This window comes from Microcebus murinus, chromosome 23 (assembly GCF_040939455.1).
Source record: "Microcebus murinus isolate Inina chromosome 23, M.murinus_Inina_mat1.0, whole genome shotgun sequence".
NCBI classification, from domain to species: Eukaryota; Metazoa; Chordata; class Mammalia; order Primates; family Cheirogaleidae; genus Microcebus; species Microcebus murinus.
This window is the reverse complement of record NC_134126.1, coordinates 27,216,084-27,237,994: the sequence shown is the minus strand read 5'-3', so window position 1 is coordinate 27,237,994 and position 21,911 is coordinate 27,216,084. Positions and strand designations below refer to the sequence as shown.

General features: G+C 47.7%; 1 protein-coding gene across 2 annotated transcripts; it reads right to left on the bottom strand.

Moving 5' to 3' along the window:
* Positions 1-254: 254 nt before the first annotated feature.
* C23H1orf116 (chromosome 23 C1orf116 homolog) lies at positions 255-12,899 on the bottom strand. 2 transcript variants are annotated; one of them, XM_012760632.2, is made up of 4 exons: positions 12,726-12,899; positions 6,897-7,082; positions 4,284-4,461; positions 255-3,074 (listed from the first exon to the last, which is right to left on the bottom strand). In XM_012760632.2, the coding sequence occupies exons 2-4, from the start codon at positions 6,999-7,001 to the stop codon at positions 1,519-1,521; spliced, it is 1,839 nt and encodes a 612-aa protein (XP_012616086.2). In that variant the 5' UTR covers positions 7,002-7,082; positions 12,726-12,899; the 3' UTR covers positions 255-1,518. The 2 variants fall into 2 exon arrangements, with proteins under 2 accessions (XP_012616086.2, XP_075853012.1); XM_075996897.1 differs by lacking the exon at positions 12,726-12,899 and having other exon boundaries at positions 6,897-7,682.
* Positions 12,900-21,911: the final 9,012 nt, after the last annotated feature.

Here is a 21,911-nt window from a genome sequence, read left to right as displayed (position 1 = left end):
CCGTCTCTACTATAAAAATAGAAAGAAATTAATTGGCCAACTGATATATATATATAAAAAATTAGCCGGGCATAGTGGCGCATGCCTGTAGTCCCAGCTACTCGGGAGGCTGAGGCAGAAGGATGACTGGAGCCCAGGAGTTTGAGGTTGCTGTGAGCTAGGCTGATGCCACGGCACTCACTCTAGCCTGGACAACAAAGCGAGACTCTGTCTCAAAAAAAAAAAAAAAAAAAACACAGCACCCGATGTCGTTATCCTGCATAGCTTTTAATCTCCGACGCTTCAGAGGACACTTGAGGATCCTGAGGGGCCCCAGGGTGGAGTCTCTGGCAGTGATGGTGGGTCCCTGGGTGCCGTGTGGGTGTCCAAGAGCCTGGCTGAGGGCCGGCCGCAGATGCAGCACGCAGCGGGGGTCAGGAGCTCCAGCTTCTGGTCTCAGCTCTGTCACATGGTGGAGTGACCCTGGGTGAGTCGCTTCCCTGCCCCAGCGTGGCTGAGCCAGAGCTCCTCTGAGGTCCCTCCCAGCTCTGAGATTCCAGGAAGGACCGGCCGGGAAGGTCCTGTGTTGATTTTCCACCACTGGAACTGGGGACGTTTAAAAACTCCCCACAGGGACACAGTCTGAAACAGTTCTTTGGTATTCGTGAGGCCCCTGAGCTGGGCCTCCCATCCCAGCCTCAGGGTCTGTCACGTGCAGACCGAGACAGGGAGCTGGAGAGCAGGGGGACACCAGCGTCAGGGACCACAAGCACAGTTTTTATTGGATTTATCAAGCCCGTAGACAAGGGCTCTCCCCCGTATGCGACAGCCTGTGGCCGCTTATCCTGCCTCCTCAGGCCAGCGAGGGCCGTTCTGCTATCAGTCAACAGAGAGGTTTAGTGACAGGGATGTGTCCTACCCTTGGGGCTGGTGACACCACGCAGGCAGTGGGTGAGGAGATAACCAACCAACTCCTCTTGGCCCCTGGCCTTGTCCAGAGGCTGGAACTGAGAAAGGGACCTAGCAAGGCGTGAGCCAGTCTCTGGCCACTGCAAGGGCTCTGGGAGGCCACATTTCAAGTGACCTTGCAGCTGACGGGCGGAACTTTTTTCCAAGTCACTGCATACCCGCTGTCTCGCTTGGCTTTTCTTCTCAGGCTTGGCCCCCACTCAGCTCTGGCCAGGCTGCAGTCTACTCACGGTGGGAACATCTCCGGCAAGGGCAGAACTCCGAGCAAGGACTCCTGTGTTACATAAATAGCTTCAGTGATACACACAGCCCACAACACACACGCGCATGTGTGCGTGCACACGCACGCTTGTCCAGGCACACGGTGGCGCAACACTCTGAGTATAAAAACATGCTTGGGCTCAAATCTCTCCCTCCCCTTCTCCTCGGGGAGCCCGAGAGCAGCCCGCCCCTGCCCAAGCCCTGGGTCCAGTCGTCAGGTGGCAAAGTCTCCCGAGTGCAAACCCCCTGTCTCCTGGTGCAGCGGTGGCGGGCGGTGCTAGCCGTGCTGGTGGCACCAGTGGCCAGAGTCTACTCCTTCAACAGTCCCAGCTTCTTCAGGGCCTCCCTTCTGTGCTCGTCAGGGACGCCCTTTGGGGAGATCTTGACACTGACACAAAGGGGTCGAGGAAGCTTGTCACGGCTCTGTCCCTGGTAGGACAGGTGCTTGGAGCTCTGCTCCTGCTCCAGGTCAGCCAACCTGCCCACCTGGATGCCTGCAAAGTCTTTCCCCGTGCCCAGGGAGGCCGGCCGGGGCCGGGAGCTGCGCAAGACGCTGGGCGAGAGCTTGTCCAAGAAGGAGGCCTTTTCCAGAGAAGTGCTGGTTTTGGGGCTGCCGTCCTTCTCGGCCGAGAGGTAGCTGCTCAGCCCCACGCCCGAGCGCTCCAGCGTGTTGGACTTGAAGCTCACCTGTCTCAGGCCGGGGACGTTGCTCTGCGGGAGGGTCAGCCCCGAGTCTGGCTTTGGCTGGGTCAGGGCGCTGTTTGCCCTCGGGGCCTTAGGGATGGGGATCGGCATGGACTTGGCAGCTGCAACACTCCCTGGAGGGGTTTCCTGGGCAGGAATGGAAACTTTGCCTGGAGGAGACCCCTGAGCTGGAGCCGGAGCAGGGGCCTTCATGGGCGAAGGTCCCTGAGCTGGAGCAGGAGCCTTCCCTGCAGCAGGGACAGCGGCTGAAACCAGAGCAGGACCTGCAGGCGGAGCTGGAGCCCAGGAAGGGCCCTGCGCACGAGTCTCCTTGAGTCTGACGGAGCTGGTGGGCTTTAAGTGCAGGCCGGGCTCGTCTTGGTCCTGGGGCAGCCCCAGCTTCTCCAGCGCCTCTCTGCGTGCTTTCCGCTGCTCCTGCACCAGAGAGGAGACCGAGCCGGAATCCCCAGGGGCGGCCTCAGCATGGCGGGACAGCCAGTTCTGGGGATCGCTGCGGAAGCTGCTTCGGCTGCTCTTCAGGACAATATTGGGGGGCAGCTTCCGGGGCTTAGGGGCTGTGAGGGGGGGCAGTCGGGCATGCGGGTCCTCCCCCGACGGAAGGGGAGCATCCTCCGCTCTTGCACTCTGAGATGGCACGGCGGGAGGCGGCCCTGGGTGTCCTGGGTGCCTCTCTGAGTCTTTGTCCTTGGATTTTTGGGACATGGCCTCTGAAGGAATCTGCTCCCTCTTCTGGGGGCTGGCTGGCGCGTGCAGCTGGGGCGTGTGGCTCTGCTGTCCTGGCCCCTCGGGCAGGCTGCCGTCCCTGCACCGTTCCGGCTGGGTGTCCCGGAAAGCCTCTGGCGGGGGGATGAGCCCCAGGTCCAAATCTAGGGCAGCCCCCCGGGGGCCAGCGGGGGCCCGGCCCGGCTTGCCGCCCTGGCTGGCTGGCGCTTTCTCCGGCTCTGCTGCCGGCCTCTCAGGTTCTCCAGCGCCCACGCGGCTGTTGGCCTGGGGGGTGCTTCTCCCGAGGCTCTGGTTCCTGCCAATGTGGATATTCCTGGGGAGGCTGTAGGAGCCAGACCTGAGGCCCAGGCCCTGGGGCTCAGGAGGATGGGATGAGCTGGACGGAGTCACTCTCCGTGGCTCTGGTCCTTGCTGGATGACCGTCTCTTCTGGATCCCCTGTGTGGGTCGGGGAAAACAGAGCAGGGGGGACAGAGGTGAGGGTCCCGCTGCAGAGGAGAAAGCCAATGCTCCCTGAACTCTGACCTCCAACTAGCAACGAATGGGTTCTGTTTCGTTTTCTTTGCTTTCCCAAGTGCAGCTCTCTTGTCTGGATATCATTTAGACTAGAAGATCGATAATAGCAGATTCTTTTGACTGAGGGTTACTTTTTCATGATGATTGGCGAGACAGCGAACCCTGGGTGCTCATGTCCTCGACTCAGGCTCTCCCTGACCTTCTACAGAGGCACCAGAGTTGGGGAAGACTCGGGACAGTTCTCTCTCGCTGTCTTGGGGTCCCAGGTAACTGAGCCCAGTGGAAGCATACGAACACGAGATTTGCTCTTGCTTTGACCAGCCTTCTGCTACTCTCACTTTCTATGGGCACCTGGACGATTCTGAAATAGCCATAGAGTCCCTGCACGAGTGACATGGCTTCTTTCCTGCCAGCAAGCTAGGCAGCTGCCCCAGGTCCACGGGGCCCGTGAGTCACTTTTTAGGGCATCAAAGGGCCATGTCTCCATTTACTGCTCTATCTCCAGTGGGGAGGTTAGCACATGCTCAATAAATGTTTGCTAAAGGAATGAATAAGAGATTGCAGCCCTGACACCAGTGGGACTGTCCTCAGGAGTAAAATGCTCCTCACACCCTGGGACATATGGCCCCCCCACTGGAGGCCACTCTCGTGTCCCCTGCCCCTTTCCAGGGAGCCTGAACTCTACTGGCTCTCCAGCAAGGGCCTCGGGGCGCGCCCACTGCAGCCGGGGAGCCCGTCCCTCTTCTTATCTCCTGCAGCCTTGTCCTCTGTGTCACTCAGATTAGCTCCCCAGGCTGACTCAGTCACTGCAGAGCCACCCACCCTGTCCTCCCTGACGCCCTCCCTAACCTCTGTGGTCACAGCTCTTCAGCATTTTCAACAGGAGGGTGGGAGCTGGTCAACCCCCTTTCCCTTCCTGGCCTCGGATACTTCGTGGACTGACAGAGGATGCAGGCTTGCCCGTGGGCCCTCCTCCCCTCCAGGGACGAGACTTCACTCTAGCCAGGAGAGCGAGCGGAGAAGGGTGCAGCTGCCCCTTCTTCTGCCTGGGACCTTCGGAGCAGAGGGCCAGAAGGATGCACTGATTCTCTGGGTTTTGCCAGAGGTCCTGTCCCAGGGAGTCTGCCTTACCCCGGGGAGCAGGCTGGGCCACGGGCAGTGCCCGCAATCCTCGGGGCGTGGTGGCTGGCTCAGACTCGTCGGCGGACAGTCCGCTGTCGGCCTCCGTGTCCAGTGAGCCAATGGTCTCCTCCAGGAAGAGCAGGCACTCCTTCTCTTCAGCGGACAGGAAGTCGTAGCTGCTGTCACTCTGCGGGGGAGGAGAGAGGACATGAGCAAGGGGAGGGAACGAGAGGGAGCTCCCTCCGAAGAAACTGGCGGGGCCTGAGAACCACCCTGCCACGGGGAAGGAATGCTGAAGGGCTGGAAACCTTCCCTGGTGCTGCTGCTCTGCAAACCTGCTGGAGCAACTCCCTAAACCATAGGGCAGTAGGGAGGGCAGGTCTGCCGGGCGGCTGCCCCACTAGCACCCTGCTCCGCTGCTGGCCAGGCAGAAAACAGGGGCCTTTCTTCTGCTCAGTCCTGGGCAGTATGCGTAGGGACACAGATCAGAAGCAGTCCCAGGTTCTCATTCCACTTCCTCTGTGTGACCTTTGTCAAGCACTTCATTTGTGGGTCTCTGCTTTAGCTCCCGATTATATGGGCGACATAATGATTTGACCTGAGACTTGATTGGTATTGCTTTTAATTTCTCAAAGTACTTCTGCATACTTGATCTGGAATGTCAACGTCAGTATGAGGACAAACAGGAAATGCCACCAACCACAGGCTGCCAGGCCAGTGGGAACAGTGGCATGACTAGCCACAGATAAATGCACTAAATCATTTACACTTGACTTTGAAAAGCATTCCACACAGGGTTTTCCCCCTTGTATATTTACTTTCTTGATGACATTTGGCTCTGGCTATCATTCAAATAAGTATGTACTTCTTAAGCCAATATTAGCCTAAAGGGGGAGGGTAGAGAAACTGGTTGGTATGGGGGGAGGGGAAAGTCACTTAGTATTATGTATTAAGTAGATATTAAAGAACACTTTCATTACGAGAGAGCATATAGGGATGTTTGGAAGAAAATGCTATAGTCATCTCAGATGGTCACTGTCCATGCCCTACCAACCCAAGAAGGTTGATGGAATAGTTGCTCTTCCAAGGAGGAGGTTGAAGGGAAAACCAAAAGGGAAAAATAGGAATGTAAGTACTCTGGCCTGAATCTCTTCTTGTTATCTCTCCACCATTCTTGTTAATATTTGGGACACTTTAGAGCTGTGTATTCTTCCGGCCCACTCAGATGGCCAGGAAAGATCTTGAGACAACTCTAAAAATATTCTGCAAGGAGGGGAGAGGGTTGCTGAATAACCCTTCCAGTTGCCTCTGCCCCCTAAAGAGCCACTTGTCAGGTGACTGACTGGGGTCTCCATGGCAAAGGAAGTCCCAAAGATAACCCTTGGGAGCCCTGAAGCCAACTCCAAGAGTTACTTGAAGAACGATCTTCTTTATTGCCCTCTTCCTACTAAAATAGCCTTGCCAAGTATAAGCCAACTCTGAATTTCTTCTTTGAAAATGATTCACTTTGCAAACCTTGAATCCCTGCTGCATTCTGCATCTGGTGGTGTGTGACTATTCATATGGGCTTCAGCCTAACAGAAACAGAAAGATGTCTCTGAGGCCCCATCATCTAGGGTCAAAAAGAAATCACGTACAGATTATCTGCATTTTGGATTTGTGTGTGTGTGTTGTTTTTTCTACTCTCTTTTTTACATATCAAAACCCACCGGCTATATTAAATGTTCTTGACATTCAGTAGAGAGCCTTATAATCCTTAAATTTTCAAATATCTCTATAGGATAAAGCAATAAAGTATAAATTCTCCAGGATTCTTGTGTATGTGACAAGCATGAACAACAAAGGAATGCTTATAGTTGGATATAGGGCAGATCTACTCTTTCACATCAGCCTTACAACAACCGAGATTTAACTTCATGCCCAGGCAAATTACCACTCAACTCATGCCACTCACAGATAGTTAAACACAGTATCTCTGGAAGATTCTCAGTCTCTGCTCCTAGACAGTCTGTTTCTTTTCTGCACAGAGAGGCATATGCTAGCTGCTTTTCCTCTATCTCATTCACTCCCCGCAAGAACCCTACAAATTACATGTAAACACCATCCCTGTTTGAAAACAGAAAAGACTAAAGTTTAAAGAAATTAAATGATTTGCCCAGGGTCTTACAGCTTATAAGTAGAGAAGGCAGATCTGTTTGGTTCCAGCACCCAGTCTGTTAATGACTCTATTTTCTTTGATCTTTGTAAGAGACTGAAGTGGTGCTGCTCATCACAGAGAGCTTCAAGAATGCACGTGGTACAAGAATGTACGTTCTAGTTTCCACCACGACCTAAAATCACAGGGCTGCTCTCTCTTCTCACCTCAACCCCCAACCTAATGAAAATCGGGGCGGGGTGGGGGGAATGTCTCATGGGTCCTATTGCTCTCCAAGAGCGCCACACCCCACTCTCTATAGAGGCAGGGCTGACTCAGAGGCAGAAAGCGCCCATGGATGTTGTGATTCACTCCCTGACGAGGAAGATGAAAGAGAAGTCGCAGCGAGCAGGGAAGGCGGGAGGGCAGGGCAGGGGGGGGGCAGGGGTGTGGACAGCAGGCCGGGCTGCGGCAGGGAGAGTACGTACAGATCCAGAGCGGGTGGAGGTGGTGCTCATCATGCTGTCGCAGCTGCCGATGCGGGTCACGGCTTCTGAGCCAGGCCCCGCTGGCCACAGCTCCCTCTCGGGCATTGCCCGAAGCAAGGTGCAGGGGTGGCAAGAGGGGCTCCCAGAGGGGAAGTGAAGGGAAGCGAAGAATGTCCCAAGCCGGGCCTGAAAAGAGAAGAATCAAAGCCACGTGTGAGCCGAGGCCCCTGCAAGGCTCTGCCCAGGCCCTGGAGCAGCATGGCGGCAAGGACACCAAGCAAGCAGAGAGCTGGAAGGGGGCCGTGACCAGCCATCACCCGATACCCCGGCCCGCGTGGAAGGACCCGTGAGCTGGCTCCAATGCGTGCAGGAGGATGGACTTAGGCGGTGGAGAGGCATCTCGTCAGAAAGGCGCTTCTACTACTTCCCTTACATTTTTCTCTTAGCCGGGGAGCTTAACCTACATTTTCATTACTATAAACAATAAATATTACAGGGGTTCGTAGCTTGGGTGCTGGAGTCTGGGTCCAAACCCCAGTTTGGCCATTTACAGTTATACGACTTGAGGCAAATCGCTCTTTGAGTCTGTTTTTTTTCCTCATTAAGTAGGGTTAGTGTAAGGATTAAATGGGAGAACAGCACAGTTTAGTTGGTGGTAAATACTCAAACACCTAATGCATAAATGAATAACTACTATTGTTCTTGTAATAAGGAAAGGACAAGATCTATCTAGGATCAAATTAACTTGATGCAAGAGAAAAAAGAGTTCAGAAAAGAAGGGTTCTGGGCTAGGCGTGGTGGCTCACACCTATAATCCTAGCACTCTGGGAGGCTGAGGCGGGTGGATCGTTTGAGCTCAGGAGTTTGAGACCAGCCTGAGCAAGAGCAAGACCCCGTCTCTACTGAAAAATAGAAAGAAATTACTTGGACAGCTAAAAATATAGAGAAAAAATAAGCCGGGCATGGTGGCGCATGCCTGTAGTCCCAGCTACTAGGGAGGCTGAGGCAGGAGGATCGCTTGAGCCCAGGAGTTTGAGGTTGCTGTGAGCTAGGCTGATACCATGGCACTCTAGCCAAGGTAACAGAGTGAGACTTTATCTCAAATAAAAAGAGAGAGAGAGAGAGAGCGAGAGAGAGAGAGAGAGAGAGAGAAGAGTTCAGAAAAGAAGGGTTCTGATTTAATCAGAGACTATAAATAGACTTGAGAGAAGGAATAGAGGCCTTAACTGTACCCACCTCATAGCGCTGTTGAGAAAATAAAATATCATGCTCCATGGAAAACACTGCCCAGTGCATGGCCTAGTAAGTGTCAGCTGCTATCACAGTTAATATCATCGTCACCACCACCAGGGCCATCATTATCTCCCTGGTCTGGGAGACATGAACAGGGCACCTGCAGTGTTGACACACACCTATTTCCTGTCTAGTGCACTGTCTCTGTGTTGCACATACTCCCAGTGAGGTTCCTTAGCCTATGTCAAACAAACAAGAGTAATGTCGTAGTAATGTCGTACAAGAGTAATGCGTAGCTTCCTCCCAACTCTGACTCCCTGTGGGGTGAGGGGTAGAGGAAAAAGGGGTTCAAGTTCGCTGTGACAAGAGTAGTAGCAAAGCAAGGAAGTACCATCTTCCCTCTGAAATGCCCAAGGATTTTCATATGCCTGCTTATAGAAAATACTCTACTAGAATTTAGACGGCCAGGGGTGACTCCCCTATGTTAAAATGAGATTCTAAAGAATTAAGATTAAAAGACAGTTCCAAAGTCAAAGAGAGAGTTGGGGAGTGCTGGAATTAAAATTTATCTGATTCCCTATACCACCACGCTATATGTTCCACCATGTTTGCTACCCTCCAAGCACTAGGTAAAAGGTCCTAGAAAGATGCGTTCTATTTGAGATCGAGGACCTGGGGTTCAGATGCCAGGGCAGATGTCCCTTTGGCCTCTGCCAATAATTGCTTCCAGTGCTGGAGTCAGGTTTGGGCCGGGTGGGGTGAGTCAGCCTTCCAGCTCTGCAGAGCTGGCAAGTACAGGCCTCGTAGAGCTCCTCTATCTGCCTGGGAGGAGTCCCCCAAGTGGGGCAGGTGGGAGGGGCAGGACACTAGGGAAAGGAAACGGAAGATCCCTAATGAGCCAGCCACACGTGGTTCATAATGGTCCAGAACCTCTCAGGAGATAAGGAGGGGAACCTGAGGGGTCGAGACACCAAAGAAGCCCAGTGATAAACCAACACCCGTGAGATAGCTCTTAGGGTGTCTTCATGAGGTTAGTTCCCCAATGCCCAGAACCCCAAAGAAACAGGAACATGGGGAACCGAATCATGCGGATGAAGGTCAGTCATCTCAGCTAGTGTTCAGAGAGCACTAGCCCATCCCTAATGTTCTGTAGGGCGGACACCCCTATAGCAAAGAGGGCTCATCTCTCAAAAGCCTAGACACACAGAAGGCATTCAAAAAATGCTGGGTGAATGAACTTGTCATCTGTGCTAGTGTTTGCTGGGGTGAGGTTTTGGAAGCCTTCTTCTTGGTTTCTAACCTATCACTGTAAGCTTTTTTCTTAGATATTTTATTTCCCAGAGAATATATGGCTCAGCAGAGTTTGGACAATGTTCTCAGTTGAGCACCTGGTAGGCACTGGGGGTCTAAAACTGTATCAAACGAAAGCATATGGTTGTCAAGAACTCGGTATAGATCTGAGGGCCTAGTTTTTGGCTCCAGTTTTCTTATCTGTAAAATGGGGGCAGTAAATATTGAAAGTGACTCACTCTAGTTAGTATAATATTCTCTATGAATGGGTGAGCAGAGGCTGCCTCTTACTTTCAGAGACAACTGCTACCCTTGTGCTTCCAAGTAGGCTTTAGACTTTATGGAGGATTGCTAGCCTCTCCCTCCTCCCAGGGAAGCCCATGACACTGTCATTTCAGAACCTGGATGTCCTGAAGCAGCTGGAAGAGACAAAGACAGGAGGACTAGCTCGCTTCCCAAGAACACAGCACACCATGGCTTACAAAGTGCCCTCTCATATGCTGATTAGGTCCTCAGAATACCATGGTGACATAGGCAGGAGGTGACATTTTCCTGATCTTACAGATGAGGAAGCTGGGGCTCTTCCCATCGACCCTCCAGGTCATGCAGGTAGGGAACGACCCATAACCTCATGCACAGGGCAGCCCCCCAGACGGCATCTCAGCGACTGTCCAGGTGCAAGAGGGCCACGTACCTAAGAAGGCTCAGTGGCCACCCCTGTCTAAATATGCAAAGCCACAAGATCGCCCTTCTCCTACTATTTCATCCCTTAAACCGTGTAATTGATCTCGTTCAGCTTTGTACTTCCAGGCCAGTTTATTGCCCCAACAGCAAGTATTTCCAGAGTGAAGAAACGCCACCAACTGCCATGGCAGATCATTCAGCGACAGGTGCTCCATGACCACGGCAGAGAGGAATCTGACCTGAAGCCAAAGCTGAGTGAGCCCACAAGTGCTGGTGCCTCATCTCCTTGCCTAGTTTTCTCACCCAAAGAGTCTAAATGGTGAAAGAAAGAAAGAAAGAAAGAAAGGAAGGAAGGAAGGAAGGAAGGAAGGAAGGAAGGAAGGAAGGAAGGAAGGAAGGAAGGAAGGAAGGAAGGAAGGAAGGGAAAGAGAAAGAAAGAGAAAGAAAGAGAGAAAGAAAGAGAGAAAGAGAGAGAAAGAGAGAAAGAAAGAGAGAAAGAAAGAGAGAAAGAAAGAGAAAGAAAGAGCGAAAGAGAGCGAAAGAAAGAGCGAAAGAAAGAGCGAAAGAAAGAGAGAAAGAGAGAAAGAGAGAAAGAGAGAAAGAGAGAAAGAGAGAAAGAGAGAAAGAGAGAAAGAGAGAAAGAGAGAAAGAAAGAAAGAAAGAAAGAAAGAAAGAAAGAAAGAAAGAAAGAAAGAAAGAAAGAAAGAAAGAAAAGGAAAAAGAAAAGAGCTGCCTTTCCTTTCACCCACTTTACAACCTTGAAACTTGTGGGTTATTTCAGGGAGGTGTTTCTTCCTGATAAGAAGCCCGAGAAATAAGCAAAACTCTCAAAGTGAGAGTCTGGTATCCTTTAACCCTTGATCTCTTTGGGGGACTGAAGAGGAGGGAATGAGGCGAGAAGCATGCACAGCCTATATAGTCATGGCCACCTATCCAAAGACACATTAAATATTAACTAGTCCACAGAAACCAGCCAAGCTTTGGAAGAGTGGAAATAAATAGCAGGTGTTGTTCTGGCATCGGAAGAGGGTGGGGTGGGGAGAGGGCGCCAGGCCCCCTCCAGGCTGTCTGTCCTTCCAAACACACCCAGGCCCTCTTGGCGTCCTCCTCCCATGGGCTCACCCACAGCCTCCAAGAGCTCTGCCTCCTGTTTCTCTCAGACCAGGTGTCTCCGATTTTTGTTGACTACCCAGAAATGCGCCTTAGCCTGGAGAACGTCCGAAGAAAAAAATGCCAGGAAGACTGAAGTTTGCAGTGCGTGGGTATCCTTCTCCCTGAGCACTTGGGCAAGCTTCTGTGTGTTCAGGCAACGGTATAATCTTCTCTTTCACCAGTGGGTTTGAGGGACCGGGTGGGTAGAAATACCCTCTGCACAGAAGCGCTTTGCTAGACACTGCAGGGGGGTCTTTATTGCTAAGCTCACCCGCTCGGGGTCAGAGTGTGTGGCGGGCTAGTTTGGTGGAGTGGGGCAAGCTCACCCCTAAAGCTCCAGTTTGCCAGGACTGCAAAACCTCATATTCACCCAGAGCTGTGTGTGCCAGGCCCTGGAGCCGGGCGCTGAGGTCTTCCCACTCCCCTCTTCTCTGCAACAAGAGGCAAAGAGCCAAAGTTAGGGACCAGGGTGTCGACCCCCCAAGATGGATAATGGAGGGATGATTTGCCACTCTGACTTGATACCTGCATCCACCTTCCTTGTTATGCAGGTAAACTTGCCACATGAACTGTCAACTGGAACACCTGAAGGAAAATACAGGCCCGGTCTGGTTCTCCTTTCTGTGGCCTCTGTCACACTACCTTGGCCAAGCCCTGCCTGGAACTGTGACCACATTTGACAGGCTGCCGCGAAATATTAATGTGGGTGATGCCTGGCACGGCCGAGTAGCTTTCTGTTTGCCAGTCTCTGTCTGTATCTATTAATGGGCAGACTTGGAAAACCAACTGAATTGAACCCCAATTCAACTTCACTTCGCAGCTAGATTATCCGTGGGTTTTCCAAAGATGAGCTGGTAGCTGGAGCTGGAGTTTTCCCAACGTGCCCAAACCTCACATCCCTTTACAAACAACCTAGTACGGCTCACACCTTACACACCTGTCCACAGAGAGCTCCATTATCAAACTACTGTGATGGAGCATACACACACTGCACCCTTTATTTAAATATAGGCACCGAGTTGATAAAGCCACGGGAAAATTTCCTGTTACAAATGCAATGGAAAAAACCAAGACATTCTGCCCACCTGGGCAGTCCCCCGTTTTGACTCCCTTTCTTCCAACCATTCTCTTCCATAATCACAACTCGGGTTCGATTGCTCAGAGATGGAAATTTCCAGAACAAACTTACTTTCTTTTCTAGTTTGCACAATGTGTTTATCCAACCTAAATAGGTAAATGAAAAAGAAGGTGTGTCCCAGCCCTGGTCTTCACAAAAATACTACAATCTCAAGATGCTCCCTGCCCGCTCTGATCAGAGAATTGAGGGACAGAGAGGAAAGCTCCCTAGCTGGGGAGCAGAGGGACCCCCCCTCCCTTTATCCCCCAAAGCCTGCAGCTCTAACTTCCCATGAAGCCCTCCTTTGGCTGCCGGATACGGATACGCAGTAGTTGGTTAGTGATTTAACTCACCTCCACTGGGTTGAGGGGCTGAAGAGAGGGAAGGAATACCCTTTTCTCTCAAAGGGCAGAGACAGAGACTGCTTCCCCTGCCTGCTCCTGTTTTCTCCTCCTTTTGACCTCCTCCTGACTTACCTAGACAGGTAAATGCTTCATCTGCGCTGCCTCGCCCCCACCCTGCCACTGACTCAGCCAATCCTAGCCTCCCCTCCCTGCTTCTCATTCCAGCTGTTTCCTCTGGAGAGTGTGGGAGGGGGAATGGGCGGGGCTGTGCTGTTCTCACTCAGCCAATCACCTCTTGCCCCCCCCTTTACCCATTAGGGCTAATTAAGAAGCCCTTTTCAAAAAAAAAAAGGAGGGCTGGAAGGAGGAGGGACCGATTTGGGTTGAGACTGGAAGAAAGGAAAGGTGGCAGGATGGTAGTAAGCTGAAAATCCTTTTTTTAAAAAAAAAAAAATCTTGATACACAGGAACACAGACAGTCTGTGCCTTCCTATGGGTCTGTTTGAAACTTGGTTTCCCATCTAGAACTGCCTTCTTCCACTTGGAGCTAAGTAGTCCCCTGAATTCTCCAAGCTAAAATCCTTCATGGCCAGGAAAACCCTTCTGCCAGCTTTCTAGCTGCTGAGAATCACTGTCAACCCCCAGCCACTCCTAGCAGCTCATAATTCTAGCATCTCTGGTCATGTCCACCGAGGAGGGTGCCTTAAGGCTGGGAGTGCCGGAGCTGAGCCACCCTTGCCCCAGCACGTGCCAACGACCTTCTTGGCCTCATTTATTTCCAGGGGAAATAAAATAATTTTCTACCCCAAGAGGTCCCTGTCCTGATGAAAAAGTGACAGGACAACCTTGAAGGAGAAAACACCTACTCTGTCATTTGGGTTTCTGGTCTCTTCTAGCCGTTCATGGAAGGTGGCAATGCATATTAAGAAATAAAAACAAAACAAGCTTCCAACCAGTTTAGCAACTCCTGTCTCCTTTCCTGGGCTGATTTTTGGCACCTGTAGGGAGAAGAGAGTAGGTAGAAGTGTCTACTGCTTTTGGGACGAAATCTCCCTCTGGTACAGAGGCTGCTCTTACCAGATAGGATTTCTGCCTGGAAGCTGTTTTTTTGGTTTTGTTTTGTTTTTTTTCTGGATTTATGTTATTCTGGATACCTACTAACTTTTAAGGTACCCCACTTACTAGTGTTAAAAGGGTAGAAATAAAAATTAAAATCAAAGTACATAAATAATATTTGCCAAAACTTACTAAGCTCTTGCTATGTGTTGTGCTATGTATTTTCCTGCAGTGGCTTATCTAATTTTTGTTTTAACTTCAAAAGGTAAGCACTATTAATATCTAAATTTTACAGGGAGGTTAAACAAATTGCCTGAGACCATGTAGCTAAGAAGTGGCAGAGCAGAGATATTTAATCCAGGCAGTATGACGTCAAGGTTGCTATGCGTCATGGTAATGCCAACCTGCCTCCATTTTGGAGAGAATCCCAACTGGGAAACACGAAATACACAGACAATTTGCGGGTCTAATTGTAGCAATTGGATTCATCCTTCTCTGTTTCATTTCTGACTTGTAGCTATTCTTATGTTTTATAACAAGATGACACATGGCTTCCCTCTTTTCTCTTTCTGTGATCATAGTTGGGTAGGAAGTAAAAAGTGCAATGATCCTGGGGTCAAGCCGAAGAAGGGATGGGGCGGGACTAATGAGTAGGATAATCCAGGACCCTGTGAGCAGCACTCGCATGGCAGAGTTGACGAGCACTTCAGGCTCTGACCTCTTTTCCTGGTGTGTCATTCAAACGTGTGTGATGTCATAATACCAACAAAACAGGAAGGGCATCTCCAAATCGGGAGTTCAATGCAACTAGAGTTACACCCAGCGATGGAGTCACCGAAGTTGATCCAGCTTCATAGCTGTGTGATTTGAACATTTGCTAAAAAAAATGAACTGACTTATGAGCATTAACCCCAAAGATGATAGCAGGCACAGTCTTGTTAGTGAACACTTTTTCAGTGTATAATAAAATTAGGATACTCAGGACGGGCCCCTATCTTTTCCCAGGTAGATGCAGGGACATAGACAAAATAGTCTTTCTCTTCTCTTTCTTTTCAGAAACGTTTTGCTCTTTGAAAATTATGAAATATTACAGCTATCCTGGTACAACAAACACCACTGTACCTACCACCACTGTACCCAGTTTAAGAAATGAGGCATTAGCATTTCAGTTGAAGTTACTTACAAGCCTTGACATGCGGCTGCCCGCCAACATACGTATATCCCAGCTGAAATAAATCACTATCCTGAATTTGGTGTTTCCCACTCTCCATGTTCTTAAGTGTTGTACCTGGAATCAATCTTGTTTTTGTTTTGCTTTCTTTTTGCTTGAAAAAAATATCAAGTCTCTAAGATTCTAAGAGAATTGGGAAGGAGGCCTGGACCGCAGAAAAGGGAGGAATTCCAACGTCAGAAATACTTGAAAGAATAAGGTTCCCTGGTTGATGTAGGCCGGCATGTGAGGGGCAGTGTGTGTCACTGCAGTTTGCAACGACTGCCTGTTTGATGACCTGACTCTGTGGAATCTAATCACAGCCCAGCTCACCTGACTCATCTGTTTCCTCCCTTGTCCCCCATCCTCGCATGCTGTTGTGTTGTGGTCATCTCCTTGACCAAAGGAATTTCCTTTCTCAGGACAAACTCCCCATTGAGGCACCTCACTTCCCCTGCCCCACTGCGCGCGTGCGCGCGCGCGCGCGCGCGCGCGCACACACACACACACACACACACACACACACACCCCACTTCCAAACTAAAACACCATAGACAGTCATTGGTCAATCTTCCCTCTTGGGCCCCTTACGTAGTTGGACTGTCCGCAAAAAATAATAGTTGTGGACCTCCATTTGAACCATTCGTGGTATTTATTCATTCACATCACAGTCATATCCTATCAGTGTCTTTCTTTTCCCTCTCCTCTCCAAAGGAAAAATTAAGTTACTTTGAACATATGCTATCACCATCCTTAGGAAACCCTTCTTGTCCACTGTGTTCATGTTACTGGGCATGAAACTGTATGCTGGGCTCTGAGGGTGACCTCTAAAATACAGGAGTGGGGGAAGGCTTTATTCCTCACCTAGGAACCAAGGAAGCAAGAGCCTGCTTTAAAGAAAACACAGCTACGGAAGGATTCAGATGAGGGCAATTATAATTTGACTGTAAAATGTGGGACTGATAGGCTAGATTAAGACATCAAATAGATCACCAGGTTCTTACCAATGTGATATCAGTGTTAAGCCTAAAATAATTTGGTGGGGACTAAAGCATGTAATCAAGTAGATTTAGATGAAGGGGTTTTGAAATTACTTAATTATTAAGTAGTTTGGGGGAGTAGGGATTTTTTTTTTCCTTTTTTTGTTGAGAGAAGTGGTTCTTTGGCCCACCCACCGTGGAAGTTTGGAGGACTCAGCTGTCCTTCTCCCCCCACTGCTAATGAAAGTTTGAGGGGTGAGACCGTCTAATTAGCATCAGACAGTTGTATAAGGAATACCAAACTTTAACATGTTCAGAACTGAATTTGTATTGTCCCTGTCCGTACCTCTCGAACCTGTCCTCTCTCCTCTCCCCCCATCCCAGCCATGCCAGCCAATTGCATTACCATACCTCTTCTCACCTACGCTAGATACTTCGCGCTAATTCTCCAGTGTCTCCTGCAATAGCTCTCCTATCTGTGTCCCACCCTTCGTCCTCCCTCTTCTGGCTCCAGACTTCACTGCTGGTGGGATCGTGGACCATCAGAAATGGAGGAGACTGCAGAGATGACTTGTTCCACCTCTTCCATTTTAGAGATGCACATCTGAATTATTGCTCCTCTCCTTAAAATCTTTTGATGGGTCTTCACAGCATTCAAGGTGAAATTCGGAGTCCCTATTATGACACAGAGAGACCTTCGTGAGGGGACCCTGTACGCTTTTCCTCTCATGTCTACATTGCTATTCTTTACTGCAGCCACATCCGATTTTTCTGAGACTGCTATACTTTCATGCTCTGGGGCCTTCGCACATGCTGTGCTTCTGCTTGATCCCTTCCCATCCTCGGTCTCCTGGCTTAGTCTCATCCTTCCTTTAAGGTTCAGCTCTAGTGCCACCTTCTTTTGGAATAGAAGGTCAGGTGCTACTTCATTGTAATCTCTTAACACGATGTACATATCCAGATCTAACCCACCAGGATATAACTGTCTTCTTTCTCACCCTGTCAATTTTGAATTCATGAAGGGCACCAATTTTTTTTTTTTTTTATGTATTACTCTTCTATTCTATTCTAATAGTCATATATTAGTGCCCAAACTGATGGTGAACTTTTTGGCAACTGAAGTCCTTTACTTGAGAAACTTGCCCTAAAAAAAAAAATCACTCTTTTAGATCGAGTATCCTCAAACTACGGCCTGTGGGCCACATGCCGCCCGCCTAGGACATTTATCCAACCTGCCAGATGTTTTGACGCAACTGCCCGTCCTGCTTAGCAGCTGACTCGTCCTGGGCCCACAGTGCGCACTCTCCAACGGTCTGAGGGACAGTGAACTGGCCCCCTGTTTAAAAAGTTTGAGGACCCCTGTTTTAGATCATGTTGATAGATAATCAATCCATCTACTTCTGCAGATTTCCTTATTCTTTTTCCTGAATCTTGTCCTTTGACATACTGTTAAACTGTGCATTGTTCTTACAAGTAATGGGCATTGGCTCATTAGGATAGTTTTTAGAGGTTTTTAGACTCTTAATGTCATAAAATATCTATGAGTCTAAGTATCCGTGAGGGCTCTTAGTTGCTGATGTTTTACATTGCAGTGTTTAACACATATCTAGTAATGTCAAGACTGATTTCCTTTAGCTTTCTTAAAATGCTTCTAACTTTCTTCACGTTCGTATTATTGTGGATACCTAAAAATTGTTTAACAAATAGGAAATAGCATGTTTAATAGTATTTACAAAGATCTGTAGCTGATAACAAATATTCAAATGATACAAATGCCAGGGAACATTACTGGATTCCGTCTGGATCTCCCAGCAAGTTCCCAACAGCTTTATACAGAATCACTTGTTGAAATTGCCAGTTGGAACACTTGTCATAGAATGTGCACAAAATACACTGTCAGTATAAATGTATTAATATTTATTAAATTTGCTATGATGGCTCCTCATGAGCAGAAAGTAGACAGGGCCACAGAACACACACAGTATGGCAACAGCTCTAAGCAAGACAGCCTGAATAGACTTGTAACCCCTTGTCTCCTACCTGCTAGTGTCCTGGATCCCAGAAACGTCAACTTTAACCTTCTACGACACACATCAGCATTTCCTGCTCTCGCTTTTGATGTGATATTATTAGATTCCTTCAATCCACTAAGATCTCTATGTTGATCGCATAACAAGCTAATTGGAAGCACTAGACATTCATCAGTAACAATCTCAGATGGTTGCCCTATACTGCCAGGCAAACAATTACCACTTTTCTCTAGGAAGCTGGATTTTCCATTTTCTTTCTTTTTTTTTTCCTCTTTCTTCAAACTTTTTACCACTGTCTTACTCCCTTCATCTTCAGATAATAATTTTGGCACAAATTCTGAAAAATTCAGTAAGAACACAGCAGCCAAGAGATAGGAACACCCTATTCCCATCCCCACATTTCCAAACTTGCCTTCCTTTGCACCCATTTTCTTCTTCTTCCCTTTTGGTACAACCAAGGAGATGTTCTTCTTATAAAACCCCATTGGCCATCAGAGGTGAGCTCTGGATCTCACCTCACCAACTCTACCCCTGTGACTTTCTCTCCTAAATCAGCATTTTGAATTTTCTACTAAAATAATTCCCATTAGCTTTTTCAAATCTGCTATGCCAGTTACCACTTATCCAACTGCTTTGCCAACTTCAACATTTTTTTTTGCCTTTATTCGCCCCATTATCTCATTGTTCTTGAGAATTTATGCCTTCTAAAATTCCATGACTCTCATTTTATTGCAGTCTTGGGAGAGTGGAGGTTAATGATTATTGTGTTCAACCTGCTATCTTTAAAAAGACATCATTATTTACACTTCAACTCACTTCCATCTGGCTCTTTCTCCACTGCTCCCCTAAAACAGCTCTTGTTAAAGTCATCAGTGTACTCCAGGTTGCCAAATCCTTCTCTAACTTGATCTTTCTATAACATTCAACATAGTTGGCCACTTTCTGTTCCTTAAAAAACTATGTTCTCTTGAATTTCATGACATAAAATTCTCTTGTATCTCTGATCTCTTCTAAACCCTCAGTTATTTCGGGGGCTCCTTCTTTCTTAACTGACTTCTAAACGCTGGCTCTTTTTCCTTTGCCTGACTCCTCAATGTGGGGAGTTACTTGGGGTTTGGTGCTAAAGCCTTCCTCCCTCTGCACACTCTCTTTGGTTAATCTCTTCCATCCACATATAGCTTTTATCTATAGGTTAACAAATCTAAAATTTTCATCTTTGTCTTTAGACATATCTTTTGAACTTCAGACCCATAGATGCCTACATGACATCGCCTTTCATATGATTCACAAACAGCTCAAACTTAGCGTGTCTTAACTCTTATTTTCTCTAGTCACCCCTCCAAATATTTTCCCTCATCGTCTTCCCTGGGTCAGTAAATGTCACTTTCACCTACCAGGTGCTTGGGTGAAAACCCTGACTTTCTAGACTATTCTCTATTACTCCCCATGTCACCAAATCCTGGAGCTATCTCCAAAATATATATTTCATTGATCCTCTTCTCTAGAGATTTACCTAGTCTAAGACATCATCCCTTTATTAGCTGTTTGTCTTTGAGGAAGTTATCCAACCTCTATAATCTGCAATAGTCATATCCACAAAATAGAGAAGATAATAATAGTATCTATTTCATAGACTTATTGTGAAGATTACATGAGCTAATTCATTAAAAATTTTCCGTATATTGTAAGCACTCAACAAATGCTAACTATGATAACCAGCACCAACATCACTGACGTCAGTTACTGCAGTAACCATCTCCTAACTAGTCCTCCACTTCCACTCTTACCTTCTTCAATTCATTCTCCACAGAGCAGTTAAAAAACTTGGAGAAACATAAACATGACGCCTTCTTTAAAATGTTTTCAAGTTCTCCCAATGACCTTGTTTATTCCTTTACACGTTGACTTCAAGCCTATGTGCATTCAACTATATATTGAATGTCTACTGTGTGTCCAGTGCCTTATTTCGGGGCTGGGAATACAATAATAATAAAAGACAGACTAGCTCCTGCCCTTGTGGAATTTACAAACTATTTGGGACCACAACTTTAAAATAAGCAAATAAAGCCTGGAAAATACGAATTGCGGTAAATGCTTATTATAACTTATAGATGCCACAAATCTGGATCTTTGCCCTTCTAATACTTCATTTCATTGTCCCTCTTTCCCTGTTTACCACATTACGGCCAGACTGCTCTGGAAAACATTTCATTTCCTCCTGCAACTTCATGTTTGCAAATGCTATACCCCCTGCTTGGAATACTGTTTTCACCTTTCAACTGATTGTTTCCTAGTCATGCTTCAGATTTCAGCTGAAATGCCACCTGCTCTAAAAAGCTTTTCCAGATGCACCAGTTTGAATTCAGTCCTCCCACCCCATCATCCTTTTCAAAGCTCCTGTATTTTTATTCCTTTATAGCATTATTTGTGTTTTTCTCCCCTCCTCAGGACCTAGGTCAGTTCCTGGCATGACATTATCATTCAAAAGTACTTATTAAATGAATTGATATTTTTGTAATCCTGAAGTATTTGACACCATATCTTGTAAGGAGTAAAAGCTCAAAGATCTGCTAAACTGTTTAACAATTTATCTGAGAAAAATCTACTATTAAGACTTTAGCCTTTCCTGGCCAAATTCAAGATAATTTTGTCAGTCTTCATTGTAATAGTAAGAAAAACAAGGCTGGATCTTTGGATGTTAAAGGATGGAACTAATGGGAGGGTCACTTTGGCAGGTCAATGTAATTCGATGTCTGTTCCTTCGTCTTGTAGGTTTTAAAACTTGATTTAATCAGTTTACTCCACAATATTCAAGCTCTGGGTGTATCAACCCCAAATCAAAGTTGTTAAGTCATAGGGGAAGGAAGTTTGGAATTCTAATAGCTGTAAAGTTCTGTCCATAATTAGGACAATTGTGTGAAATATCCCATATAATAGACTTTAAAAACGATTCTTAGTCTATGAAAAGGACACATTTTATTTAATTCAATATAAATATCCAACAAAATGGAAATTAACTGTTAGAAATATTCATGGTTACTTGATAAAGTGCCTTTTCCTTTTGGACAGTTCTAAATAAACACTGACAAATTCTCCTTGCCTCCATTGTTGACAAAAAAAATTGTTATTAAACCATTTGCCTCATATCTGATATTTCCATTTCCAAGATTACATCTTTTTTTTTATAAATTTTATGGTATTTGCTTCTTGATTATCATAATAATGGAATTGGCGAGGACTCTTCCTCTTCTGGGAATGTTGGACTGGTTAGTCAGATGAACCCTCCTTCTGTTGCAGTGGAGAGCCAATGAAATAGCGAAGATTTTAGAGAATTACCAGGCTTGGATTAGGACAAGGATAGAGGTCTGGTGTGTTGTGCTGAATATTTGGGACCATTTTCACTCTAGAGACATTTTTCTATTCCACAATAGGTGGATGGGAAGCTGAGAGGCTGAGTGGTGCTCCTGACCAACAGAACAAGGGGTACAGGGACTGGCGTGCAGGGACCACCAATGCATGGGCCCTCTTGGAAGCACTGCAGGTTGGGACCTCAGAACGCTGCGCCCCAGGAGTGAGCATGAACTCTTCCAACACTGGGGTGGGGACTAGCTCTACTGGAATTACTAAGTTATGGTGATGTTTATATGTCTTTATGAGACAGGTAAAGGGTTATCAGGAATAATTTTGTCTACATTAAGAATTGATTTCAGGCCCGGCGCGGTGGCTCACGCCTGTAATCCTAGCACTCTGGGAGGCTGAGGCGGGCAGATTGCTCGAGGTCAGGAGTTCGAAACCAGCCTGAGCAAGAGCGAGACCCCGTCTCTACAATAAATAGAAAGAAATTAATTGGCCAACTAATATATATAGAAAAAATTAGCCGGGCATGGTGGCGCATGCCTGTAGTCCCAGCTACTCGGGA